We start from the raw sequence: 22,193 nt of genomic DNA, 5'->3' as shown, positions 1-22,193 counted from the left end.
GGCTATTTTGAGAAGGACTGTTTTTATTCTGATGCAAAACCATAGCATACCAACTTTGGAAAGCACAGAAAAGTATGAGAGATTTTAAAAAATCGCCCATAATGTTACTGTCCTTTTTACCAAAAATTCACGTGCCAGTATTCTAAGGACTTCATAAATTTTAACTTTTTAATCCTCCTAACAACCTTGTGGAGTAGGTACTACTGTTATCCCCATTTTGTAGATGAGTACTCCCAAGTTACACAAACATTAAAGAACTTGTTCAAGGTCACATAGTATATGGCAAAATTGAAATTTGAGCACAGGCAGGCTCCAGTCCAGGCTTTCTTCCCCCATTCTCTGAGGTCTCTGATATTGAGCTCTGTGGCCTCCAAAGTAACCATGGTTAACATTTTAGCAAATTTGTTTCCATTTGCTTGTCTTTGAATTTTTAGTAAGACTCTAAACTCCTTGAATTTCTACTTGGGTTTAAAATTCATTGAAGAGGCACCTGTGGCTCAGTTGGTTGGGCATCTGCCTTTGGCTCAGGTCTTGATCTCAGGGTCCTGGGATTGAGCCCCTTGTTGGGCTCCCTGCTTGGTGGGGAGCCTGCTTTTCCCTCTACTCCCTGCTCGTGCTCTCTCTCACTATCTGTCTCTCTCTCAAATAAATAAAATCTTAAATAATCAAACAAATAAATAAAATTCATTGAGTATAAGGGCCCTTGGTGGCTCAGTTGGTTAAGTGTCCAACTCTTGTTTTCGGCTCAGGTCATGATATCAGGGTCCTGGGATTGAGCCCCATGTTGGGCTCTGTGCTCAGTGCAGAGTCTGCTTGGGATTCTGTCTCCCTCTCCCTCTGTTCCTCTCCAGCTCGTGCACTCTCTGTCTCTTTCTTAAATAAATGAATAAATACAATCTTAAAACTATACAAAGTCATCTTTAAAAAATAAAATAAAGGCCGCCTGGGTGGCTCAGTGGGTTAAAGCCTCTCCCTTCAGCTCAGGTCGTGGTCCCAGGGTCCTGGGGTCAAGCCCCATGTCGGGCTCTCTGCTCAGCAGGGAGCCTGCTTCCTCCTCTCTCTCTGCCTGCCTCTCTGCCTATTTGCGATCTCTGTCTGTCAAATAAATAAATAAAATCTTTAAAAAAAAATAAAATAAAGTTCATTGAGGATAAGCAGCAAGGGAGTGGGGCTCTCTCAGAGAAACGACATGTTGTTTATCTCCCCATTTCCTGTCCTTCTAGGTGCTGTGAGAAGCCATCTTTCTGACTTCAAAAAACACCGAGCTGCCAGAATTGACCACTATGTTGTTGAAGTCAATAAATTAATAATCAGGTTAGAGAAGGTAAATTTTGTTGTTTTAAAACTTTTTTTTCCTGCAAGTATAAATTGTCTGGGAGAAAAAAAAATTGTATTTCTGCAGTGTGTATCACGTGTGTTGTATATATTTGATACTGGCAGAGAAATGCCCCACCTTGAGCCAATCTAGAGAGGTGCAGACAGTGGTAGACATGGTAGACAGTTGTAGCCTGGGCTGGTTTTACTATAGGAGATGGCCAGGTTGACAGACTTACCATACATCCAGCTTTCCTATTTCTTCCTGTGAAGCCCACTTGGTTGCTGGAAAACCTTTCTACCTTCAAATTATTTCCTCTCTTGGGTGTCCAAAGTATAGTCATGCAGTGGGGCCTGTGTTTACTTGATAACAAACAGAAGGTGGTGACAGGGTCTTTGAAGAGTACTCATCCAGGGCCAGCATTCAGTGTGGGAACATCTGGATTGGGCCTTCTTGTTCTGTGGTACCAGAGTATGTCTTCAACACCCACAATCACTCCATTCTACTTTGACCCTAGAAATGCTTGTTGTGTATAACCTGGATTGTATGGTGGGTATGGTAGCAACCACGGGTATAATTCTTGATGTGTACTTTGTAGGGCAGAAATAAATTGCCAGTTTCATGGTCCGGGAGGACCATGGAGAATCAGGAGTTCCCCATTGCTTTCAGGTGCCACACCTACCACATCCTTGCTACCCCTGGTTCTTGCTTAAATGGAGAACTGACAATAAGGAGTGGGAATCAGGTCCTGGGGAAGGGAGCTGCCTTCTAGATGCAAAGCTAATACTCTGTCCAATGTGAAGTTGCTTTTGTGACTTGGTGGGGTTGGGAATGACAGATGAGACTTAAAAAATGAAGACATGTGAATTCCTGCTTGACGCTTCTTGCCTGTGGAAAGTTTGACATCACCTGTTTAATTCCATTTGGCACTGTTTTCTCCCTGTCAGCTCACTGCATTTGATAGAACGAATACCGAGTCTGCTAAGATACGAGGTAACTCTAGAGTTTTGCTCACATTCATTCTATTTATCTTTCTCTCTGACCAAACCTCTTTTTCAAATGGCTAGCTTTTCTGTTTGCTTGATTTTTGTTTTGTTCTTCCCAAAGCAATAGAAAAGTCCGTGGTGCCTTGGGTCAATGACCAGGACGTCCCTTTCTGTCCAGACTGTGGGAATAAGTTCAGCATCCGTAACCGCCGCCACCACTGCCGCCTCTGTGGGTCTATTATGTGCAAGAAGTGTATGGAGCTCATCAGCCTCCCTTTTGCAAGTAAGTAACATGGATGCAGGGCCCTGGACCCTGATCTTCTTGTGACTAGTTTGTTTGCTGATCACTAATGGGTGATTTTTTTTAACGTTTTTGTTTAAGTGAATGTCCCAAGGGGTCTTCATCCATTCATTTATTGATTCCATGAAGCCTGCTATAGGTAGTGGTGGGTAACAAGGGCTGGCAAACTTTATCTGTAGAAGATCAGATAGTAAATATTTTAAGCTTTGTGGGCTACAGATGGTTTCTGTGACATTTCTTCTTCTTTTTTTAAACAACCTTTTAAAATAACCTTTGAAAAAGGTTTTAAACAACCTTTTAAAAACCATATTTAGTTCTAGGGCCATACAAAAGCAGGCTGGAGTTGGTTTACAGGTCATGTTTGCCCACCTATGGTTTATAAGGCATTTACCATTCCCGCAAAAGGTAGCATCTGGCAGAGAATACAGACTTACAAATAATTGCTTTATAAAGAGATAAGTACTCTGAGAGAAGTTGCATCAGACACCCAGGAGAGCCGACCAAATCATTGTCAAATCATTGGAAGTGGCAGCTGAGGCTTTGAGAGGAGACTATAAGAAAGAGTCTTAGAAAATGAACAGCAGGCTAGTCCTTTCCTTTGAAATAAAAGTCACAGTTTATTGTCATATAGAACAGACTGTAACATCATAATATGAGAGACACTGAGTGCTGAAGGAATCAAGAGTGTGGATGCTTAGGTTTGAGAGGTGATGTTTGAGAAGAGCCTAAAAGACAGCCAGGATTGCAAAGAGGTAGGGCAGGAGAGACCCTGGGTAGAGTGCAGAGTAGGAGCGAAGCTGTGGGAGGGCCCTGGGGGAAGGTTAGTAGATGAGCAGGTTAGAATAGTTGGGGGAGTGTAGAGGACATGTTTGAGAATTATGCGGATGGTGGCTACAAGGTTAGGTGGAACCAGAGGGTCTAGAACTTTGAGTCTCAGCTGGTTAAAAGTTGCTAAAGGTGATCTTATGGGCTTTAGGCCAATTCTGGGACATTTGGGGTAGTTTCGCAACCCTGGGGAGTTCTGCTGACTCTGTTTATGCTGTTGGCTACAGATCATCTGGACAACGTGGGATAGAAGGAGATGCTTCCTCTGTCTAGTTCTGACATCCAGCAGGCACACATTACCTTGATACCTTCCCTTTCTCCCTGAGACTGACTTTCTGTCTCACCTGAGACTTCATAAGCAATGCTTTTGAAACACTATTCACTTTTCTTATCTTGCTAATTAACATTTACTGGGCAGCTGCTGTGGGATAGCCCTGTTGGTTATATTGGGGTACAACTATGAATAAGACAGTTCCTACCCTCCCAGAGTCACAGATTCATAGAGCAGCTCTGGGTATACAAAGAATTGTTATATAGGGAGAAAAGCAGAAAGTGCTCCAAGAGGGATGACATGGTAGGACCTGATAGGAAGGGCATATTGTTTTTGCCTCAAGGAATAGAGTAGGGCTTCTGGAAGGTTGTACCATTTGAGCTGAGCTTTGGAAGGGGTAGGAGTCAGATGTTTGGGAGTGGGGAAGTCTGTCGGGATAGTCTGGGGAGAAAGTGGATTGTGTTGGGTCAGGTTAGGAATGGGCCTCAGAACCTCAAGTAGAGACCTTCCTTGGCTGTCTGGCTTGTTCCTGGCTGGCAGTGGGAGTCCCTCCCACCAGAGCCTGACCTTGGGAAGGCAAAGGTGTGGTGCTTCTTGCCCAGAGACACAGCCTGGATCAGTGCTTGTGGCCTCCCCTCTGTTGTCTGGATCAGCGCCTGTGGCCTCCCCTCTGTTGTGAGCGGTGGGGTGATTGGAGGCTGCGGGCTCACTGCCAACTGTCTTGTGTTGTGCTTTACAGACAAGCTCACCAGTGCCAGCAAAGATTCCCTGAGCACCCACACCAGCCCCAGCCAGTCACCCAACAGTGTCCATGGCTCCCGCCGGGGCAGTATCAGCAGCGTGAGCAGTGTAAGCTCCGTCCTGGATGAGAAGGATGACGACCGGATCCGCTGTTGTACACACTGCAAGGACACGCTGCTCAAGAGAGAGCAGCAGATTGATGAGAAGGAGCACACCCCTGACATTGTAAAGCTCTATGAGGTGACTCACTGTGCGTGGTCTTGGGTCTGATTCGAGATGCAGATTTGCCTGTTGATTTTGTACACGCCTGCATATTTTGGAGAATGCTCTGGGAAGTCATTCCTTTGAATCATTTTTAGTTTCTGCTAAAGGGCCTTGGTATGGTTTCCTAGCCAGGGCCGTGGGTGATTCACAGAGTCATCCTGTGTTTGTTGCCACAACCTTGTTCCGTCACCCCTCCTTGCCCACTTGAAAGCAGGAAGTTGGAGGCTTTGGTGACCCAGGGGCAAGAGGAGGAAGGATGGTTGCCATGCCATGTGGACAGGATTTGTGGGTGAGGGGTAGTGGAGCTGGAGCAGGTATGAACAGTGGGCCAGAAGAATCCTGGGAAACTCGCTTGGGAGCTTCAGGCTTTATAGGTTTGAGTGACTGCCCATGGGCAGAGAGCTTCCCTTTTAAGTCCATTCAGATGCCTCCGCTGTCATTACCACCAGCAATCCCAAAACACATTCGGTAGATGCACACTTTGAAAGAGAGGAAGGAACATAGTGCCATGCAAAAACGGGATTGAGAGTCAGACAGGACATGAGTCTGCCTTAGTCTCCCAGTGGCCAGGGGGACCTGCAGGCTGAGAAGGATTAGCCAGCTGGAGGTTTCATAGGCAGATGACTGGAGATGAGAAGGGGGAGATCAGCTTGGCGGAGGTAGCAGCTCGTGTAGAACCCTGAGCAGAAGAGCGCCCAGGCCTTCCTCCACTTCCAGCGGGGCCACATCCTGATAAAGTCATCCTGAATTGAAAACATCGGAAGTCGAAAGTACCTTTAATACACTAAACCCCCCAGTGTAGGAGCCTGGCCTACACTAACCATGTTGGGAACACTTGACATCAGCCTGCGGTTGGGCAGAAACCTCTAACACAAATCTGTTTGATCATAAAGTGCCGAGTATATCATGTAACTTACTGGCTACTGTGCTGAAAGTGAAAAAAAGTTGTAGGAGTACAGGATGGCTGTAAGGGTATTGATGGCTGACCATGTGATCACGTGGCCTGGAGCTGTGGCCGCTGACACTGCCCAGCATCATGGGAAAGTGTACTGCATGTCGCCAGCCTGGGTAAAGAGCCATACTCAAAGTTCCAAGTACGGTTTCTACATTCGCCCATCGTTTTTGCACCGTTGTGAAGTTGAAAAATCATGAAGTCTAACCATTGTTAAGTCAGGGACCATCTGTATATTTGTCTGTTGATCACTGAGTGGTCACTCTTAGCAGATCTGTGGGTCATAATGGCTGCATTTCTGGAATCACCCCAAAAATACTTATATTACTAGAAATGGTGTTAATGAAACCCTGCCATGAGCTACAGATGTAGCCATTATCCATCCTAAGTATGGAGTTCATGACCTGATAACACATTTTTATAAATAGCCACCCTGTTTTTTCCTTCCTTCACTTTTTTAAGATTTTATTTATTTATTTGACAAAGAGCACAAACAGGGGAGTGGGAGAGAGAGAAGCAGGCTCTCTGCTGAGTAGGGAGTCCGATCCGGACCTTGATCCCAGGACCCTGGGATCATGACCTGAGCCAAAGGCAGACGTTTAACCAACTGAGCCACCCAGGCGTACCCTCCTTCCTTCATTTTTTTTTTTTTAAAAGATTTTATTTATTTATTTGACAGAGAGAGAGATCACAAGTAGGCAGAGAGGCAGGCAGAGAGAGAGGGGGAAGCAGGCTCCCTGCTGAGCAAAGAGCCCGATGCGGGGCTTGATCCCAGGGCCCTGGGATCATGACCTGAGCTGAAGGCAGAGGCTTAATCCACTGAGCCACCCAGGCGCCCCACCTTCCTTCATTTTTGAAGTGAGCCCTGGCAGTGCCTTTTGCTAGTATCTTTCATCACCTGGAAAGAATGTAGCCACCAATTCCTTTCCTCTGCCTTGGTAAACTCATTGGCTTTTGTCCTGGAAGTCTTTGCTCCCTGCAAAAACATCCTGTCAAAAGTTCTGCTCTCACTTTCTTTCCTTCCTGCAAGATTTACTGCTTGTAAAGGAGGTCTGTAAATTAGGAAATTGGTAACAATAAAAACGAACAAGAAAACACTGCATATTTCCAACTACACTAAAAAAAAATTTTTTTTAAAGTAGACTCCACTCCCAATGTGGAGCTTGAACTCAGAATCCTGAGACCAATAGTTGCGTGCTCTGAGCCAGCAGGCGCCCTGGAAATTGCACATTTTAAATACATCTCTATTGATGCAGCATAACTTGTTTGTACCTTGAGAGCACCACTCACCTCTTTTGTTTTGTCCTTAGAAATTACGACTTTGCATGGAGAAAGTTGACCAAAAAGCTCCTGAATACATCAGGATGGCAGCATCATTAAAGTAAGCTATTCCTCTGTTTTTCTAATTCAGTGGTGACTGTTTATGGGTACTTTTAGCGTAGTTCCTCAATAGCTGAAAACTACAATCTTAGTTCTGGCTCTGCTTTCCTTCTGTGACCAACTGTGGGGCATCTTTGTCATGTTTGTATTTCTGTATGGCACGTGTTACAGTCCTCGGTAGCCATGTTCAAGGGACCCCAGTTGTGATGGAGCAGGCTGGGGAGGGGCCTCAAGATAGTAGGCACTGGAGGTAAGCAGGGACAGTGCGCCTCGTGTGCTGCCCTGGGAAATACTGCTTCGGGCTGGCACCAGACGTCAGGGCTTAGAGCAGGCATTTCCTTTAGAGCAGCGGTTGACACACTTCGGCCCATGGGCCAAATCTAGCCTGCCACCTGTTTCTTTTTTTAACTAAGATCTAATTTATACACCAAAAAATTAATAATAATTTATGCACCCTTTTCATGTGTACAGGTCAGTGGTTCCTCACAGAGTCATAAAACCATCATCACTGTCCAAACCATTTTTATCATCCAGAGAAAGCCCACCCCTGTTAGTAGTCACAGCATATTTCCCTCTCCCTGGCAACCACTGGTCTGCTTTCTGTCTATGGACTTGCCTCTTTGGGACATTTCGTATGAATACATAATCCTTCTTGTCTGGCTTCTTTCACATAGTGTAGTGTTTTCAAGATTCACCCTTGTGGCCTCACGTGTTAGGGTTCCATTCCACTCATGCAAATGCATTGTATGGATACACCACATTTTGTGTACCTGTTAGTCCGTTGATGAACGTTTGGATTTTTCCACTTCTGGCTATTGGATTTATCCACTTCAGTGAATATTCCTGTAAAAGTTTTTTTGTGGACTTATAATTCTATTTCATTTGGGTTTCTACCTAGGTGTAGAGTCGCTGGGTCATATGGCAATTCTAGGTTTTAAACTTCTTGAGGCCCTGCCAGACTGTTTCCCAAGACGACTGCACCACTTTACATTTCTGCCAGCAATGCATGTGCTTTTCAGTTTCTCCATATCCTTGCCAACGCTTGTTATTGCCATTTTTTTAAAAAAGATTTAACTTATTTATTGGAGAGAATGAGACAGAGATAGTGAGAGAGGACAGGAGCAAGAAGAAGCAGGCTACCCACCGAGCAGGGAGCCTGATGCTGGACACGATCACAGGACTCTGGGATCATGACCTGAGCCGAAGGCAGTCACCCAACCAACTGAGCCACCCAGGCACCCTTTTTTCTTTTAATGAATAAAATTTTATTGGTGCATAGCCATGCCCATTTGTTTGACTGTAACTGCAGACTGCAGCTTTGGCAGCAGAATTGAATAGTTGTGACAGGCACTATCTGGCCTGCAAAGCTAAAAACATATATTATCTGGTCCTTTTCAGAAAGAATATGCTGACACTCTCTTAAGAGCATTGCTTCTTCTGCAGGTTAGTGATACGTGAGCTAGAATTTGAAGTGCTACCACTAGAATCAGGTCGCAGCAAGTCTTCTCCCAACCTGCAGAAAAGCATTTATGGGATCCAGTGCTCTCCATGTGAGGATTACCCTCTTTCTCCAGCCCTCCCAGCCAGCACAGTCCTAGGGCCTCTCTTCCCTTATATTTGTACCTTCTATGCCCCATTCTTCCTCTTTTCATTCCAAGAGCACTGGTTCTGAAGAACAGGAGGAAAGGACACATTTTCTTTTCTACCTGCAGTTCACTGAGCAGTAATTTTGATTAGTGAAGCATATAGCCTCCCTATGGGTAGGTTGGGAGAAGCAGCTCAAGTGATTCTGATATCTGCCTCCCCTAAATGGAGGATCCTTGGCTTGGAGCACCTATCTCATGCTCCTTTCCGACCTGGAACTTACAGGAATCAACACCCCTCCTCCCACCTGTGCCCACTGGTTTGAAATTAGAACAGGACTATCTTCTTCCTGGATATCAGCAAGGAGAACTGTGTTCTTGGCAGTCTGAGCTGGCACTCAACTTTCCCTCATGATGTCGTTCCCCAGGGGGCTCCTTCCCCTGAGTCTGTTGTTTTTCTTGCTTTGTGCCTCAGACACAGCTGTGGGTCACTGGGCCTCCCCATCCAGCTGGGAAACTACCATTGCTGAGCACATTTCCAGATGTCTAACTCCTACTCATTCTCCAAAGACTGGTTCTAAAGGGCTTTAAGCTCATTTTACTCCCTCATTCATTCAGTGGATATTTACTGAACGCTAGTTGTATGCCAAGTACTATTTTAGGTACAGGGGCTGTAGCAATGAACAGTGAAGGCCATGTCCGCTGCCCTGGAGCTTCATTACCATGGGAGCACAGCCATAAGTGAGTGAACAAATCATGAGCAAGATAACCAGACGTGATAGGTGCCCTGTGGGGAATATGTTTTGTCCATGTGACTGAGAGAGGGTAGGGGTGGGGGCGGTGCTCTCAGATTTGAGCTAACCTTGTTATTTTCCATGTGACTTGGAGATACCAAGACAAAGTGCAAGTATTCCCAGTTCTGCTCTGATGTTCTTTTTGCAAACTGTGCAGTTTGAGATGATGAAACCACCTTATTGGATCCTCCAATTATAGCACACACCGAGAATTTTCCAGCTAGGGCTGTCTTGTGGATGGTAAACCAGGTCAGCACAGGAGCCCTTTCTGCTTATTTAACTTAAATTGCTGCTGCCTCAGGATGGGAGCCGAGTGGCCATTGCTGGGGCTGCATTAACAGCTGCAAGATCTTCTGAAGTCATTTTCTTTTCAGTGAGCACTGATACAGCTTGGCCATGTGCTAGTCACTAAGGCTAAAAATAAGCCATCATCACTGCACTTGAATTTCAGGCCTGACAGAGTGACACCTTTGTAAACAAACAGTTCTTGGATCACATAATAACTGCTATTGTTGGGGCACCTGGGTGGCTCAGTGGGTTAAAGCCTCTGCCTTCTGCTCAGGTCATGATCTCAGGGTCCTGGGATCGAGCCCTGCATCTGGCTCTCTGCTCAGCAGGGAGCCTGCGTCCTCCTCTCTCTCTGCCTGCCTCTCTGCCTGCTTGTGATCTCTGTCTGTCAAATAAATAAATAAAATCTTTAAAAAAAAAAAAACAAAACTGCTATTGTTCCTCTGAGTTAAGTGGAATGAAGCCACCTTTGCCCTTCCCTGTAGTCCCCTGCTCCACCCTTGGCAGTTATCCCCTGTTTCCTCCCTGCTTTATTTGGTGTCCAAGTGCCTTTCTCATGTGGGGAGCAATTGTTCATGAGGCTCAGGAGTGTTGGCAATTGATACAGTGCCATGCTGGGTATGGCTAGGTGTTGGGGATTCCTTGGTCAGCTTTCTCGTTGTTTGTGTTCTGGGGATAGTCTTTGAGTGAGAAAAGCCCACTGCTTTCTCCGCAGATGCAGGGTAACCTGCTTATTTAGTAAGCCACTTCTTATGTCTTACTAGGTATGATGAAATTGTTCAGGGAAAGTAGGCTGAAGTAGGTTCATTTGCATTTATTTTGGTGATGAGCATTAAGAGCTAGTCCTTAAAGGCTTAGGCACAAATCTGTCCCTGTGGCGTCTGCAAATTAAAAACAACTTCCAGTTGATTAGCACTTAAAGGAATGAGCCCTGCATTATGTACAAGAGTGTGAAATAATACCACTTGGAGAGAATTAGCTGTTCCTTTGTAAGACCCTAAACCTTTAGAGCCCTTTTCCACACCACTCTCCAGTCAGCATGGTAAAACTTGAATGAAACATTTCCATGATTTTTCTTTAGTGCTGGGGAGACAACCTACAATCTGGAACATGCCGGTGACCTTCGAGTGGAAGTGCAGAAAGTGTACGAACTCATAGATGCTTTAAGGTGAGACCTGTGAGGTGATGTCTGACTTGCTGCCTTGAGTGGAGGAAGTGCTGTTTCAGTGAGAGGGTGGGTGGCTGGCAGGCCCGAGTGTACCCAGAGTCCTGGTGACAGGACTTATGTGTGAGGAGCAGGCTGAGGTAGGTGCCCACTCTGGCACGCAACACATCTCAGTAACTTGGTTTAGGTTTCTGATGTTCATTATTATTAGAGAAATAGGAACTGACTGTTGACACCATCTTTATGCCAGCCATTGGTTGTATCCACATCTCATTTACTCAATCAAAGTTAGCTGGTGCGGTAGGCATTAATACCCTTACTTTGTATTTGAGAAGATGCATCACAACTGGCAAAGCCGTGGAGCCAGGATAGAAACCCAGATTCTTTCTTCAAGTCAAGAGCTGCTTTTTAACCATGGACTGGCTGTTGGGGTTAAATCAGCCCTTTGAGGTGTAGAAAGTATAGTGATTCAGAGGGAGAACCGAGATGAGGAAGCCTTGTTCGTCCATCTGTACAGGACTGAACACATAATTTGTGGGACCTAGTACAAAGTGAAAACACAAGTCCTGGTCAGGATTATTAAGAATTTTAAGATACGGGTCTCAAAATGCCTGCAGCCTCCTGCTGCCCAGTGTTGCCCCCAGCACAGTCTACAAAGCCCCTGGCCCAGTTTCAGTTTGTGTACTGGCCTGGCAAAGCCAGTTGCTTCTTGCCTTCCCTACCTCAACCCAATCCAGGGGCCCAGGGAGTCCCTCACTGGCCCCCCAGAGCCTGCTCCCTCAAAAAAAAAAAAAAAAAAGAATTTTAAGATAGTGACACCAGAATATAAACCAGGCATAGGTCACTCACCCATGAAGTTGGTGAACTCACCATGAACTGACTGCATGTGTGGTAAGTTCCTCAATGGCTGAGTGATGGTTAGATACCCCATGCTGTGTCAGGGGCCTTAGCTAGAACCAGAGGGTAAGGAATGGACTTTGCCTTCAAGGACATTCCATGGGAGTCTTTAACCCACTTCCTCCATGGATGGTCCTGGCACAAAAGCCCTGCAACTCAGAGATTTTACCCTTGTTTCTGGGGCTGGCAGCGCCTGTTACATTGATGTGTTTGTCCCGATTCAGTAAGAAGATCTTAACCTTGGGCTTGAACCAGGACCCTCCACCACATCCAAACACTTTGCGGCTGCAGAGGATGATCAGATACTCAGCTACACTTTTTGTGCAGGTAAAGCATCTTGTGGTGTCAGAAACGGCTCATTTGCCTCCCCTGCTTTTCTGCCTCTCAGAAGGCAGACCGTGCCAATGGTTTGTTCTCTATTTGTACCTTTATTATTTTTTAAAATTGTAAATATAATTATGCCAGATTTAGAGAAAAATCTGGATTACAGAGAAAAGTAAAAACTTCTTAATCCTATGTCCTTACATATCATTCTGGTATATTTTCCTCTTTTTTTCATTTGTATTTGTTATATAAAGTAGTTATGATTAGTGCATGTTTACAAATTTATGTCTTTTTTAACACTGAAGTTTATATCATAAGCACTTCTTACATAGTCTTCATTTAAACAGTTACTGTTTGGGGCGCCTGGGTGGCTCAGTTGTTAAGCATCTGCCTTTGGCTCGGGTCATGATCCCTGGGTCCTGGGATCGAGCCCCATATCGGACTCCCTGCTCAGCGGAAAGCCTGCTTCTCCCTTTCCCACTCCCCCGCTCATGTTCCCTCTCTCATTGTTGCCCTCTGTCAAATAAATAAATAATTTTTGAAAACAAAATAAACAGTTACTGCTTGAATGACTATAGAATATGACTTTCTATGCACCATCCTTTAATTATTCCCCTTTCATTGGTCATCGGATAGATTCCTGCTTTTTCTGGTGTGACTATAGCCTGACAGACATACTGATACATGCCATTTCTTCCTCAGGATAAGCCCCTAAGGGACTCTTCCTGGGCTATTCCTTGGGAGGAAACAGCTGATTGTTCATGGGCAGACTAACCCTGGCTGGTTAGAGCTGAGTTGCTTCTGTCTGGAACACCCTTTGGGAGAGCCACAGTGAACCATATCTGGGGCTTAATGACAGAGCAAGCTAGCGAAGCCCTGTTGGGTTGGTTTTCCAGCCCCGTATTGCAGAGAATTAGGCCCCTTCTCCTTTTGACTAGTGTATTCAGCAGTCACTCAGTGAGTACCTGCTGTCTACCAGCAATGTGATAGGTGCTGCATGTCCTGCCACAAGCAAAAAGACATTCCTGTTCTCAGAAAGCTTTTTTTCTGGAAGGAGATAGACAAGAAACAACTACAACATATAGTTTATAAGATGGGGAAAAGTGCTGTGGAGAAACATAGAGCAGGGAAAGGGTAGCGGGGGTGTGGGGCTCGCATGGGATCTTATAAACAGACTTCATTAGGCTTATCTTCTTCCTAAAAGAATTTAAATACAAAACTCCGTGACTCCCTACAGGAAAAGCTGCTGGGTTTGATGTCACTGCCAACCAGAGAACAGTTTGAGGAACTGAAAAAGAAAAGGAAACAGGAAATGGAGAAGAAGAAGATCCTGGAGAGACAGGCAAGTGAAACGCAGGGATGCTTGCGGCCTCTTGAGCCCAGAAGCTGCTCCAGACTCCCAAGTGGTCGTCTGTGAGTCGCTCTCTGGTTTGCATCTCTCTTCTGGTCTTTTCTGGCCTTTCCTCTATAGACTCAGAATAGTTGTTTTTCTTCCCAGGTCAGACCTATTTGCCTTTCAGAGATTCTGGTGATTTTCTCTCATCCAGAATACCATGGAGGGCTGTCAGTTCTTCCTGTAGCACAGGTTGTAGAGGACCCAGACACCAGGGAGCTCTCTGTAGAATGCTCTGGAATGTGCAACACTAAGCAAAATAATGTGTACATTTAACATTGTGTGAGATTCTAGTGTAGGTGAGTGATATTAGACCTCAGAGGTTTAAGACAAGCATATGGCCAGTGTATCTAAGATTGAGAAAATCTTACCCCTTAACTTACTGTCACTAATTTATTTTTGAAAATCTGGCTCTGTCCCTTCTCTCCTCTAAAAAACAAAAAGCGTGATTTGACTTAGCAGTTGAGTACCATAGTCCACAGGTGGGCATTTGGAGTCTCACCAGACCAGGGACAGCAGGGGTGGCTGATGGTGTGGCTGATGGTGTGGCTGCTATTGGCCTGGTGACTGTGTTTCTTCTCTTTGGCTTTGGTGTCTCCCCAGGTTGACCTGGAATCCCAGCGACGGTTTGAGGAAAGGCGGAGTGACCTGTCTCGTGCGGCCAATGGGGAGGTGGTGTCCCTTCGAGGGGGATCTGCCCCCCTGAGAAAGGCTGAGGGCTGGCTCCCACTGTCAGGAAGTCAGGGGCAGAGTGAAGACTCAGACCCCCTTCTCCAGCAGATCCACAACATCACATCATTTATTAGACAGGCCAAGGCCGCCGGGAGGACGGACGAAGTACGAACACTGCAGGAGAACCTGCGGCAGCTGCAGGATGAGTATGACCAGCAGCAGACAGAGAAGGCCATTGAGCTGTCCCGGAGGCAGGCGGAGGAGGAGGACCTGCAGCGAGAACAGCTGCAGAGGCTTTGTGAACGGGAGTGGGAACGAGAGAGGGAGCAGTTCCGGGCCGCGTCCCTACATACACGGACTCGGTCCCTGGACTTCCGAGAAATCAGGCCTTTTCAGCTGGAGCCTAGCAGGGAGCCTCCTACCCACCTTGCTTATGCTTTGGATCTAGGCTCTTCCTCAGTTCAGAGCAGTGTAGCCGTGGAGACCCCTTTGCCCATCTCAGCTCTCGAGCCAGCCAGAGTGTGGTCTGGGCCCCCAGCCATCGGGCAGGAATCCTTCCCCCAGAGCATCATGTCACAGCAAAATGAGCTGGCCTCCCTGAACCCCTTCGATGAGGAAGACCCCTCCAGCCCCACAGCAGAGGGCACTACCAGCCCTCCTACTACAGAGCCTTCCTTTGGCCCTTCAGCCTACATCCTCAAAGAATACAATCCTTTTGAGGAGGAAGAAGAGGAGGGTGTAGCAGGGAATCCTTTCACTAACCCAGATGGTCCAGCACCCAACCCCTTCGATGAGGAAGATGAGGATCCCCACCAGAGGCCCTCAAGCCCTCCTGTTCCTGGTAACCCCTTTGAGGAAGGTACCTGTACCAACCCCTTTGAGATGGACAGTGACAGTGAGCCCGAGGGCGAGGAGCCCATAGAGGAGGAGCTCCTCCTCCAGCAGATTGATAACATCAAGGCGTACATTTTTGATGCCAAGCAGTGTGGCCGCCTGGATGAGGTGGAAGTGCTGACGGAGAACCTGAGGGAGCTGAAGCGCACCCTGGCCAAACAGAAGGGGGGCACCCACTGACCCCACTGACTGTGGGCAGGGCGTCTTTGGGCCCAGGGCCCGGCAGGAGCCTGTGGAGCAGGACGGGGCTGGTGGGCCCGATGAGGGAGGAAGAAGGGTGACACCTAGGACGCACAGAGGTTAGGGCAGGGAATCTACTGCTTCGTGCTGTGCATTTGGAGGTTTTTTCCACTATAGTTGGATAATAAAGTAGAAACCAGAACAGGAAGAATCAGCATTCATGTGCTGTATTTCCTGGGTTTTCTTCTATTTTTTTTTTTTTTTGAATTGGGTTTTCCCTTTAGAAGGGATTTAAAATTTTCATTACCGAGTGTAACTAAATGCAGTATATCGGGCAGCCCTCGTGGGCCCATTTGCTCCTGCCTAGTCTTTGGTCTTTATGCAGTATTACAGGGCACTTTCTTTAGCCAAGACAGACAAGATGGATTCCTTTAAACCTTGCTCTGGTATGACAGAAGTCTGTCCCCCTTAGACTGTGGGTTCTTTCACCTGGGACTTCCTCTGCCCTGCTGGGTACATCCCACCTGTGCAGCAGAAGCGGGGGTATTGCTATGAAGGTAGTTGTTTAGACCCAGGAGAGCCCAGCACCTCTTTTTAAGAGGGGGCAACGGGGTGATGTTCTACCAGGGCATTTCCCTATCAGTTAAAGTCCTTGATTGTCTCTTTCAGGAAGTTAAACTTCGGTGCCAGGGGTATCACTGGGTCTGACCATGGTCTGTTTAGAAAATAGGAGTGGTGAACTTTTCAGTTGATGGAGGCAGTAGTACTAGGGAGAAGAGTGTCTACCCAGATGTTTCTCTTAATGACTGATGGAACAATTGTCTGTCCCTGGAGAAACCTTCCTCTAGAACTTTGGTGAAATTACTCTGACTTGGGCTTTTTCAGAGGGCCCAGTCTGTGCTTTAGGATTAGTAATCAGGAAGCTTTTGTGGAACATTGCCAGGAGAGTGGAAGCTTCCCTGAGTCAGAAGATAAATTAAAATGATTTTCAGGGCTTGTTGATCAGCCTTCTTCCCTTTTGGTTCACCCTGTGCTGACCTGGGGCACCAGTGAGGTTTTTCCTACCAATGTTTAGTATTAAGAAATCAGAGTGTTTGAAGAGGCACAACCCAGGAACATTCCAGTAGCACCACACTACTTGAACTCTTCACCAATTAAGGGCAGAAAGGGAAATTGTTAATTTAGCTCTGGTGCTTTGGTTTACATAATCCTTAACTAATGTCTGATATGATACTGAAGCGTGCTCAGCTCTAGGTAGAGTTCCTGCGATTATGCTTTTTGATTAAAGAACAATAACTGACCACTAGTCACTTTATACCCCTTAACTAACTATGGGTCATACTTTGATTACTGGTGTGAAGGCTGAGATTCATTTTGTTACCTTCCGGGAAGACCCCTGTTGGTCTTGAGAATGTTAGAACTGTGATGTAAAGGTAGTCTGTATTTTTGTTGACACTATTTGCGTTTCTTTGGCATTTGTTGGATCTTTGGGCTGAATGGAAAGATCCTGCATAGGGGTGCGGGAATGGGATATGGGTGGAGGGTGTGTGGAAGACCCTTTGAGTTGGGATTCTGTTCACAAAGGAATGTGAGTGGATTACTAATGTCAACCAAGTTCCCAGCCTTGCTGATTGTTGTGGTTGGGAATTCGACAACCAGGTATCTAAAGTTTTGCCTGGTGCAGGCATCTTTCTTCCTTCTCATGCCCTTCCTGCTGTCATTATGGAGGGTTTCATGGATGGCTGGTATGCTTCCTGCTGCTAGTCTGTCATTGCTCTCTGATCAAAGAGGATGACACTCTCTGCACCAAAAAGCAGGTAGTTCTGGAAGCTAAATGCTGCTTTCCATCATAATTACTTTTCTTGTGAGACTATATCTCTTCATTAGCTAGTGATTTCTATTCAGACTAGTTTACTGAACATACATATCCTTTTCCTGAAATCAACCCAGGTAGTAATCTATAAGTAACTAAGAGCATTAAGAACCACACATATAAGAAACTTTATTTTTAAACTTAAAAAAAAAACCACTGAATATACTAAACCAAACTAAAACCTTCTGATGTGATTGAATTCTTCCATTTAATTCTTCCATGGCTGTATTCTCCTATAATCATAGACCTGACAGGAATTAGAATTCTCTATCCCTAATGTTTCCCAGAATTCACACAAGCACAAAGTTGGATTTACAGAGATGGGTTATCATTAGCATAGATAAAGATGGCCTATGAATTGCAACCACAGCTTTCAAGTGCTTACCTCATGTGAATGTTTCACTCTTCCTGCAGTCCTTTGAGGCAAACAGCTACATCTCATGAGAAAATGAGCAAGTTCTTGATGAGGCATTGGCAGCTCTCCCTAGACCTAAGATCATGTATGGAATGTTTGGAAGAGACTTTGGGAATTCAGGCATCAGATGAAGTTGGCTTTTCTTTTTTATGCCTTGTTTGTATTTTTCCATGTCTAATACACTAAGGACACTTACTCATTGTACTTGCAGTCCAATGTGTCTTTGCTGTTCAGATATTAAAGTGTACTTCTGAGTCATCATGTACCAGGCGGTAGGTTGGACATACATTGGTGTAATTAGGCCTTGGTACTCAAAGAGAGAAGCTGGTCTCTTTATCAGGTCACAGACTATGGTAGCAGATTGTCAGATTGTCATTTGACAATGACAGCTTGAGGGTCATTGTTTGCATGCACTACTCTGGGGCCTTGTATTGGAACCTTTTTAAAAAAATAAACTAACAGATGTTAGTGGTTGGGTGTATGTGTGTGTATGTGCACGTGTGTTGGAAGTGAGAATTACCAAATAACATCTCTCTTCCTGCCTCTTTCTTGATCATCATCTGAATATCAGAAGATAGCCCCAGATCCTGTGTTAACTGTGTGGTTAAGGCCTCTGGACAAAAGGTCACTAGGCTCTTAATGTGGCAAATGAGGGTTCCAGTTCTGCCCTTATCCCTAATTATTCCTGCAGTGTTGATCAAATGAATTGTTTCATACAAGAATAGTGCAAGACCTTCTACAATCTCATCAACCTCATTTCAAGCTAGAAGAAACTAAGTCTCAGAGAGGTTGAGGAATCTTATGGCTGCCATTTGTGCCAGGCACTGTGCTAGCTTTTCACATATTCCCCCTTTAGCTCACCAGCAGGCCTGTGCAGTAGTTACTCAGGTATTTAGTTGGCAGATAAACAGGTTGAGAGAAGTTAGCCTGGCCGGAGGTCACACAGCCAGTCAGTGGTAGAATAAGGATTTAAAGCCTGGGCTGCCCGACTCTCTGCTCTAAGTAGCAAGAAGGGTTCCACCTGGGTCAGGCAGTGGGTGTGCCCAAGCAGTGTGGCCTGTGTTTTATATGAACACTCATGTTTCTAATGTGGGAAGGGACATTTCAGAAGTGCCTTCTGTGGACTTTAAGATCAAACTCTCTCTTGCCTGAAACTCTTCAGGAGCTCAACACAGTTTTAAAAATACGTCAGAAAGTGGGGCGCCTAGGTGGCTCAGAGTAGGTTAAGCCTCTGCCTTTGGCTCAGGTCATGATTTCAGGGTCCTGGGATCGAGCCTGCCTCAGGCTCTCTGCTCGGCCAGACCCTGCTTCCCCCTCTGCCTGCCTGCTTGTGATTTCTCACTCTCTCTCTCTGTCAAATAAATAAATAAAATCTTTAAAATAAAATACTTCAGAAAGGGGGAAATAAACACCCCACTTCTGAAAGGACTTCTGGTTTCAGCTCAGGCAGCAAGGAGTTTTGAAGTTGTCACTCCTGCCCTTACATCAAGAGAAAGCTGGACAAACAAAATCAATGACTGTCCTTGAATGCATCAGAGTGCTTGAGTGCAGGGCAAACTGCTGCCTTGAAATCTGGAGAGTCCCCTGGAGCAGAAGCCACTGGAGCCATAGCTGGTAGGAACACTGATGGAATGTGGGAGGCTGAGTGTGGATTAGCATCTGAGTAAGGAACTCTCGGGGGCCACAGCCCAAGGGACACCACACACCTTTACGGTTTTACCTCCAGGAACCCCATCTTTTTCACAGCTAATTGATGAGAAAGATTCCCTGGTGGCTCTGACAGGGGAAGGGGAAGAGTAATCTTTGTAAAATAAACTCTGAGTATTCCTCAAGGAAAAGATTTTACGAGAGTCTAATCCTACCCAGGGAAGGGTGTTTCTCCCACTCCCACTCCCTCTAGCCTTTCCATCTCATCGTTTTGCTATATATTCCACGACTCAGCTTTTTTTTCTTTTAAAGATTTGTTTACTTTAGAGTGGGGAAGGGGAGAGGGAGTCTCAAGCAGACTCTGCATGGAGCCTGATACAGAGCTCAATCTCACCCTGAGACTGACTCGGAGATCACAACCTGAGCTGAAACCAACAGTGGGACGCTTAACTGACTGCACCACCTAGACACCCCAACTCACACATATTGGCACTAAATGTTTGGGATCTTTTTCCCCACATCAATTCTTTGACACGATCTGGGTGTCCTAGAAATTCAACTCTGTTCCTACACTATCTGGAGTTAGCATCTGATCCCTCACATGAAGGGCTCCGCGCCACAAGACAGCCCCCTATACTTCGGATGCTAATGACAAGTCTAAGTCTCTGGTACTTCGAGCTGACAGGCTGTAAGTCAGGGTTCCCACAAACCTCTCCTTGAGTTTGATAATTTGCTATAATGGTTTGCTAGATTACTGGTTAGTTATAAAAGAATACAATTGAGGAACAACCAGATGGAAGAGACGTGTAGGGGATATGGAATAAGGGGCATAGAGCTTCCATGCCCTCTGTGGGCACACGACTCTCCCTGAACTATCACTGAGGTGTTCCTCCACCTAGAAGCTCTCCCAACTCCTTTGGTTAGGGTATTTTTTTAAAAAGATTTTATTTATGTATTTGACAGAGATTACAAGTAGGCAGGGAGGCAGGCAGAGAGAGAGGGGGAAGCAGGCTCCCCGCTGAGAAGAGAGCCCGACGTGGGGCTCGATCCCAGGCCCCTGGGATCATGACCTGAGCCGAAAACAGAAGCTTTAACCCACTGAGCCACCGAGGTGCCCCTGGTTAGGCTATTTTTTAATGGGGGCTTCATTACATAGACATTATTAAAATCATTGACCATTAGTGATTAACTCAACCTTCAGCTCCTTTCCCCTTCCCAGAGGCCAGAGGTTAGGGGGCTGGGACTGAAAATTCCAACTAATCATCTGTGGCAACCAATCCCCCATCCTTATGGGGTTTCCAAAAGTTCCCTCATTTACATTAACTGGTGTGGTTAAAAGGGGCTTATTATGATAACAAAATATACTCCTTTCATCTTTACCTCTCCAGAGCTATTTCAGGAACAGGGATAAAACCCAGATATTATGACAAAAAAATGCTCCGGGGACACCTGGATAGCTCAGTCAATGGGGGATGTGACTCTTGACCTTGGGGTTGTGAGTTTCAGCCCCACATTGGGTATAGAGATTACTTAAAGATAAAATCCTAAAAAAAAGATGCTCCTATATTATCATAAGGGAAATTACAAGGGTTTCAGGAGCCCTGGCCAGGAGTCAGAAACAAAGGCATATATATATCTATATCTATCTATCTATATATATATAAATTATAATGCCATGCAGTGAGATTAAATACTTGTGAAGGTCACAGCCCAAAGATGGGCCCACTAAATACTGAGATTTCATCAGAAGATTATAGAATGCGGGGCGCCTGGGTGGCTCAGTGGGTTAAAGCCTCTGCCTTCAGCTCAGGTCATGATCCCAGGGTCCTGGGATCGAGCCCTGCTTCAGGCTCTCTGCTAAGTGGGGAGCCTCCTTCCCTTCCTCTCTCTCTGCCTGCCTCTCTACCTACTTGTGATCTCTGTCAAATAAATAAATAAAATCTTAAAAAAAAAAAGATTATAGGATGCCCCCCCCACACACACCTTACCACCACACCAACAGAGCTCTAGTGTAGCAGTGGATTATAGCTGGAAGAGCTTTAAGACAGACACTCTCTGAGGAGTAACCTCTAGGGAAGACCAAAGTCAAGAGGCAAGGCAAAAAGACACTAGAGGAATTTGAAGCCTCTGGGCCTACAGCAATAGCAAACATTAAATACAACTTCTAGCCAGATTAACATAAATCCTCATTCTAGAGTCTCATTTGCCTAAGTTCCAGTTATTTGATACAGCCAATATTGTCTGGCCTTCAGCAAAAAATTACAAGCATGCTAAAAGGAAAAAAAAAAACACACAGTTTGATGAGACACAGCAAGCATCAGATTTCTATGACACAGATGTTGGAATTCTCAGACAGGACATTTAAAATAACTGATCAGGGGCACCTGGGTGGCTCAGTGGGTTAAGCCTCTGCCTTCGGCTCAGGTCATGATCTCAGGGTCCTGGGATCGAGCTCCGCATTAGGCTCTCTGCTCTGCAGGGAGCCTGCTTCCCCCTCTCTCTCTGCCTGCCTCTCTGCCTACTTGTGATCTCTCTCTCTGTCCAATAAATAAATAAAATCTTTAAAAAAATAAAATAACTGACCAATATGTTAAGGGGTCTAATGATAAAAATAAATAGTATGCAAGAACATATGGGTAACATAAGTGGAGAAAAGAAAACTCTTAGAAATAGTCAACAGGAAGTGTTAGCAAATAAAAAACATTGTAACAAATGAAGAATATCTTTAAAGGGCTCATCAGCTGACTGAACACAACTGCAGAAAGAATCAGTGAGCTTGAAGATAGGTCAATAGAAACTTCCCTAACTGAAATGCCAAGAGAAAAAAAGAATGAAAAACAAACCCAGAACAAAATATCCAAAAACAATATGACAATTTCAGAAGATGTGTAACTGGAACACCAGAAGAAAAAAAATGAAAGGAAAAGAAATATATTTTTTTAAAGATTTTATTTATCTGTTTGTCAAAGAGAGAGAGTACAAGCTGGGGGAGCAGCAGGCAGAGGGAGAAGCAGACTCCCTGCTAAGCAAGGA

General features: G+C 45.5%; 1 protein-coding gene across 3 annotated transcripts in view; it reads left to right on the top strand.

The window, feature by feature from the left end:
• Positions 1-17,981, top strand: part of RBSN (rabenosyn, RAB effector) — a 28,281-nt gene extending 10,300 nt beyond the window's left edge. For all 3 annotated transcript variants that reach the window (XM_080797599.1, XM_080797600.1, XM_080797601.1), the window contains 9 exons: positions 1,224-1,324; positions 2,263-2,308; positions 2,423-2,584; positions 4,438-4,679; positions 6,966-7,036; positions 10,782-10,868; positions 11,987-12,089; positions 13,324-13,428; positions 14,083-17,981. In XM_080797599.1, coding sequence (XP_080653725.1) covers positions 1,224-1,324; positions 2,263-2,308; positions 2,423-2,584; positions 4,438-4,679; positions 6,966-7,036; positions 10,782-10,868; positions 11,987-12,089; positions 13,324-13,428; positions 14,083-15,225 — 2,060 coding nt within the window. In that variant the 3' untranslated portion in view covers positions 15,226-17,981. The remainder of the gene's footprint in view (positions 1-1,223; positions 1,325-2,262; positions 2,309-2,422; positions 2,585-4,437; positions 4,680-6,965; positions 7,037-10,781; positions 10,869-11,986; positions 12,090-13,323; positions 13,429-14,082) is intronic.
• The last annotated feature ends 4,212 nt before the right edge of the window (positions 17,982-22,193 follow it).

This window comes from Martes martes, assembly GCF_963455335.1.
Source record: "Martes martes genome assembly, chromosome: 1".
Taxonomy (NCBI): Eukaryota; Metazoa; Chordata; class Mammalia; order Carnivora; family Mustelidae; genus Martes; species Martes martes.
The sequence above is the reverse complement of the archived record's forward strand: the minus strand, read 5'-3'. Positions and strand labels throughout refer to the sequence as shown.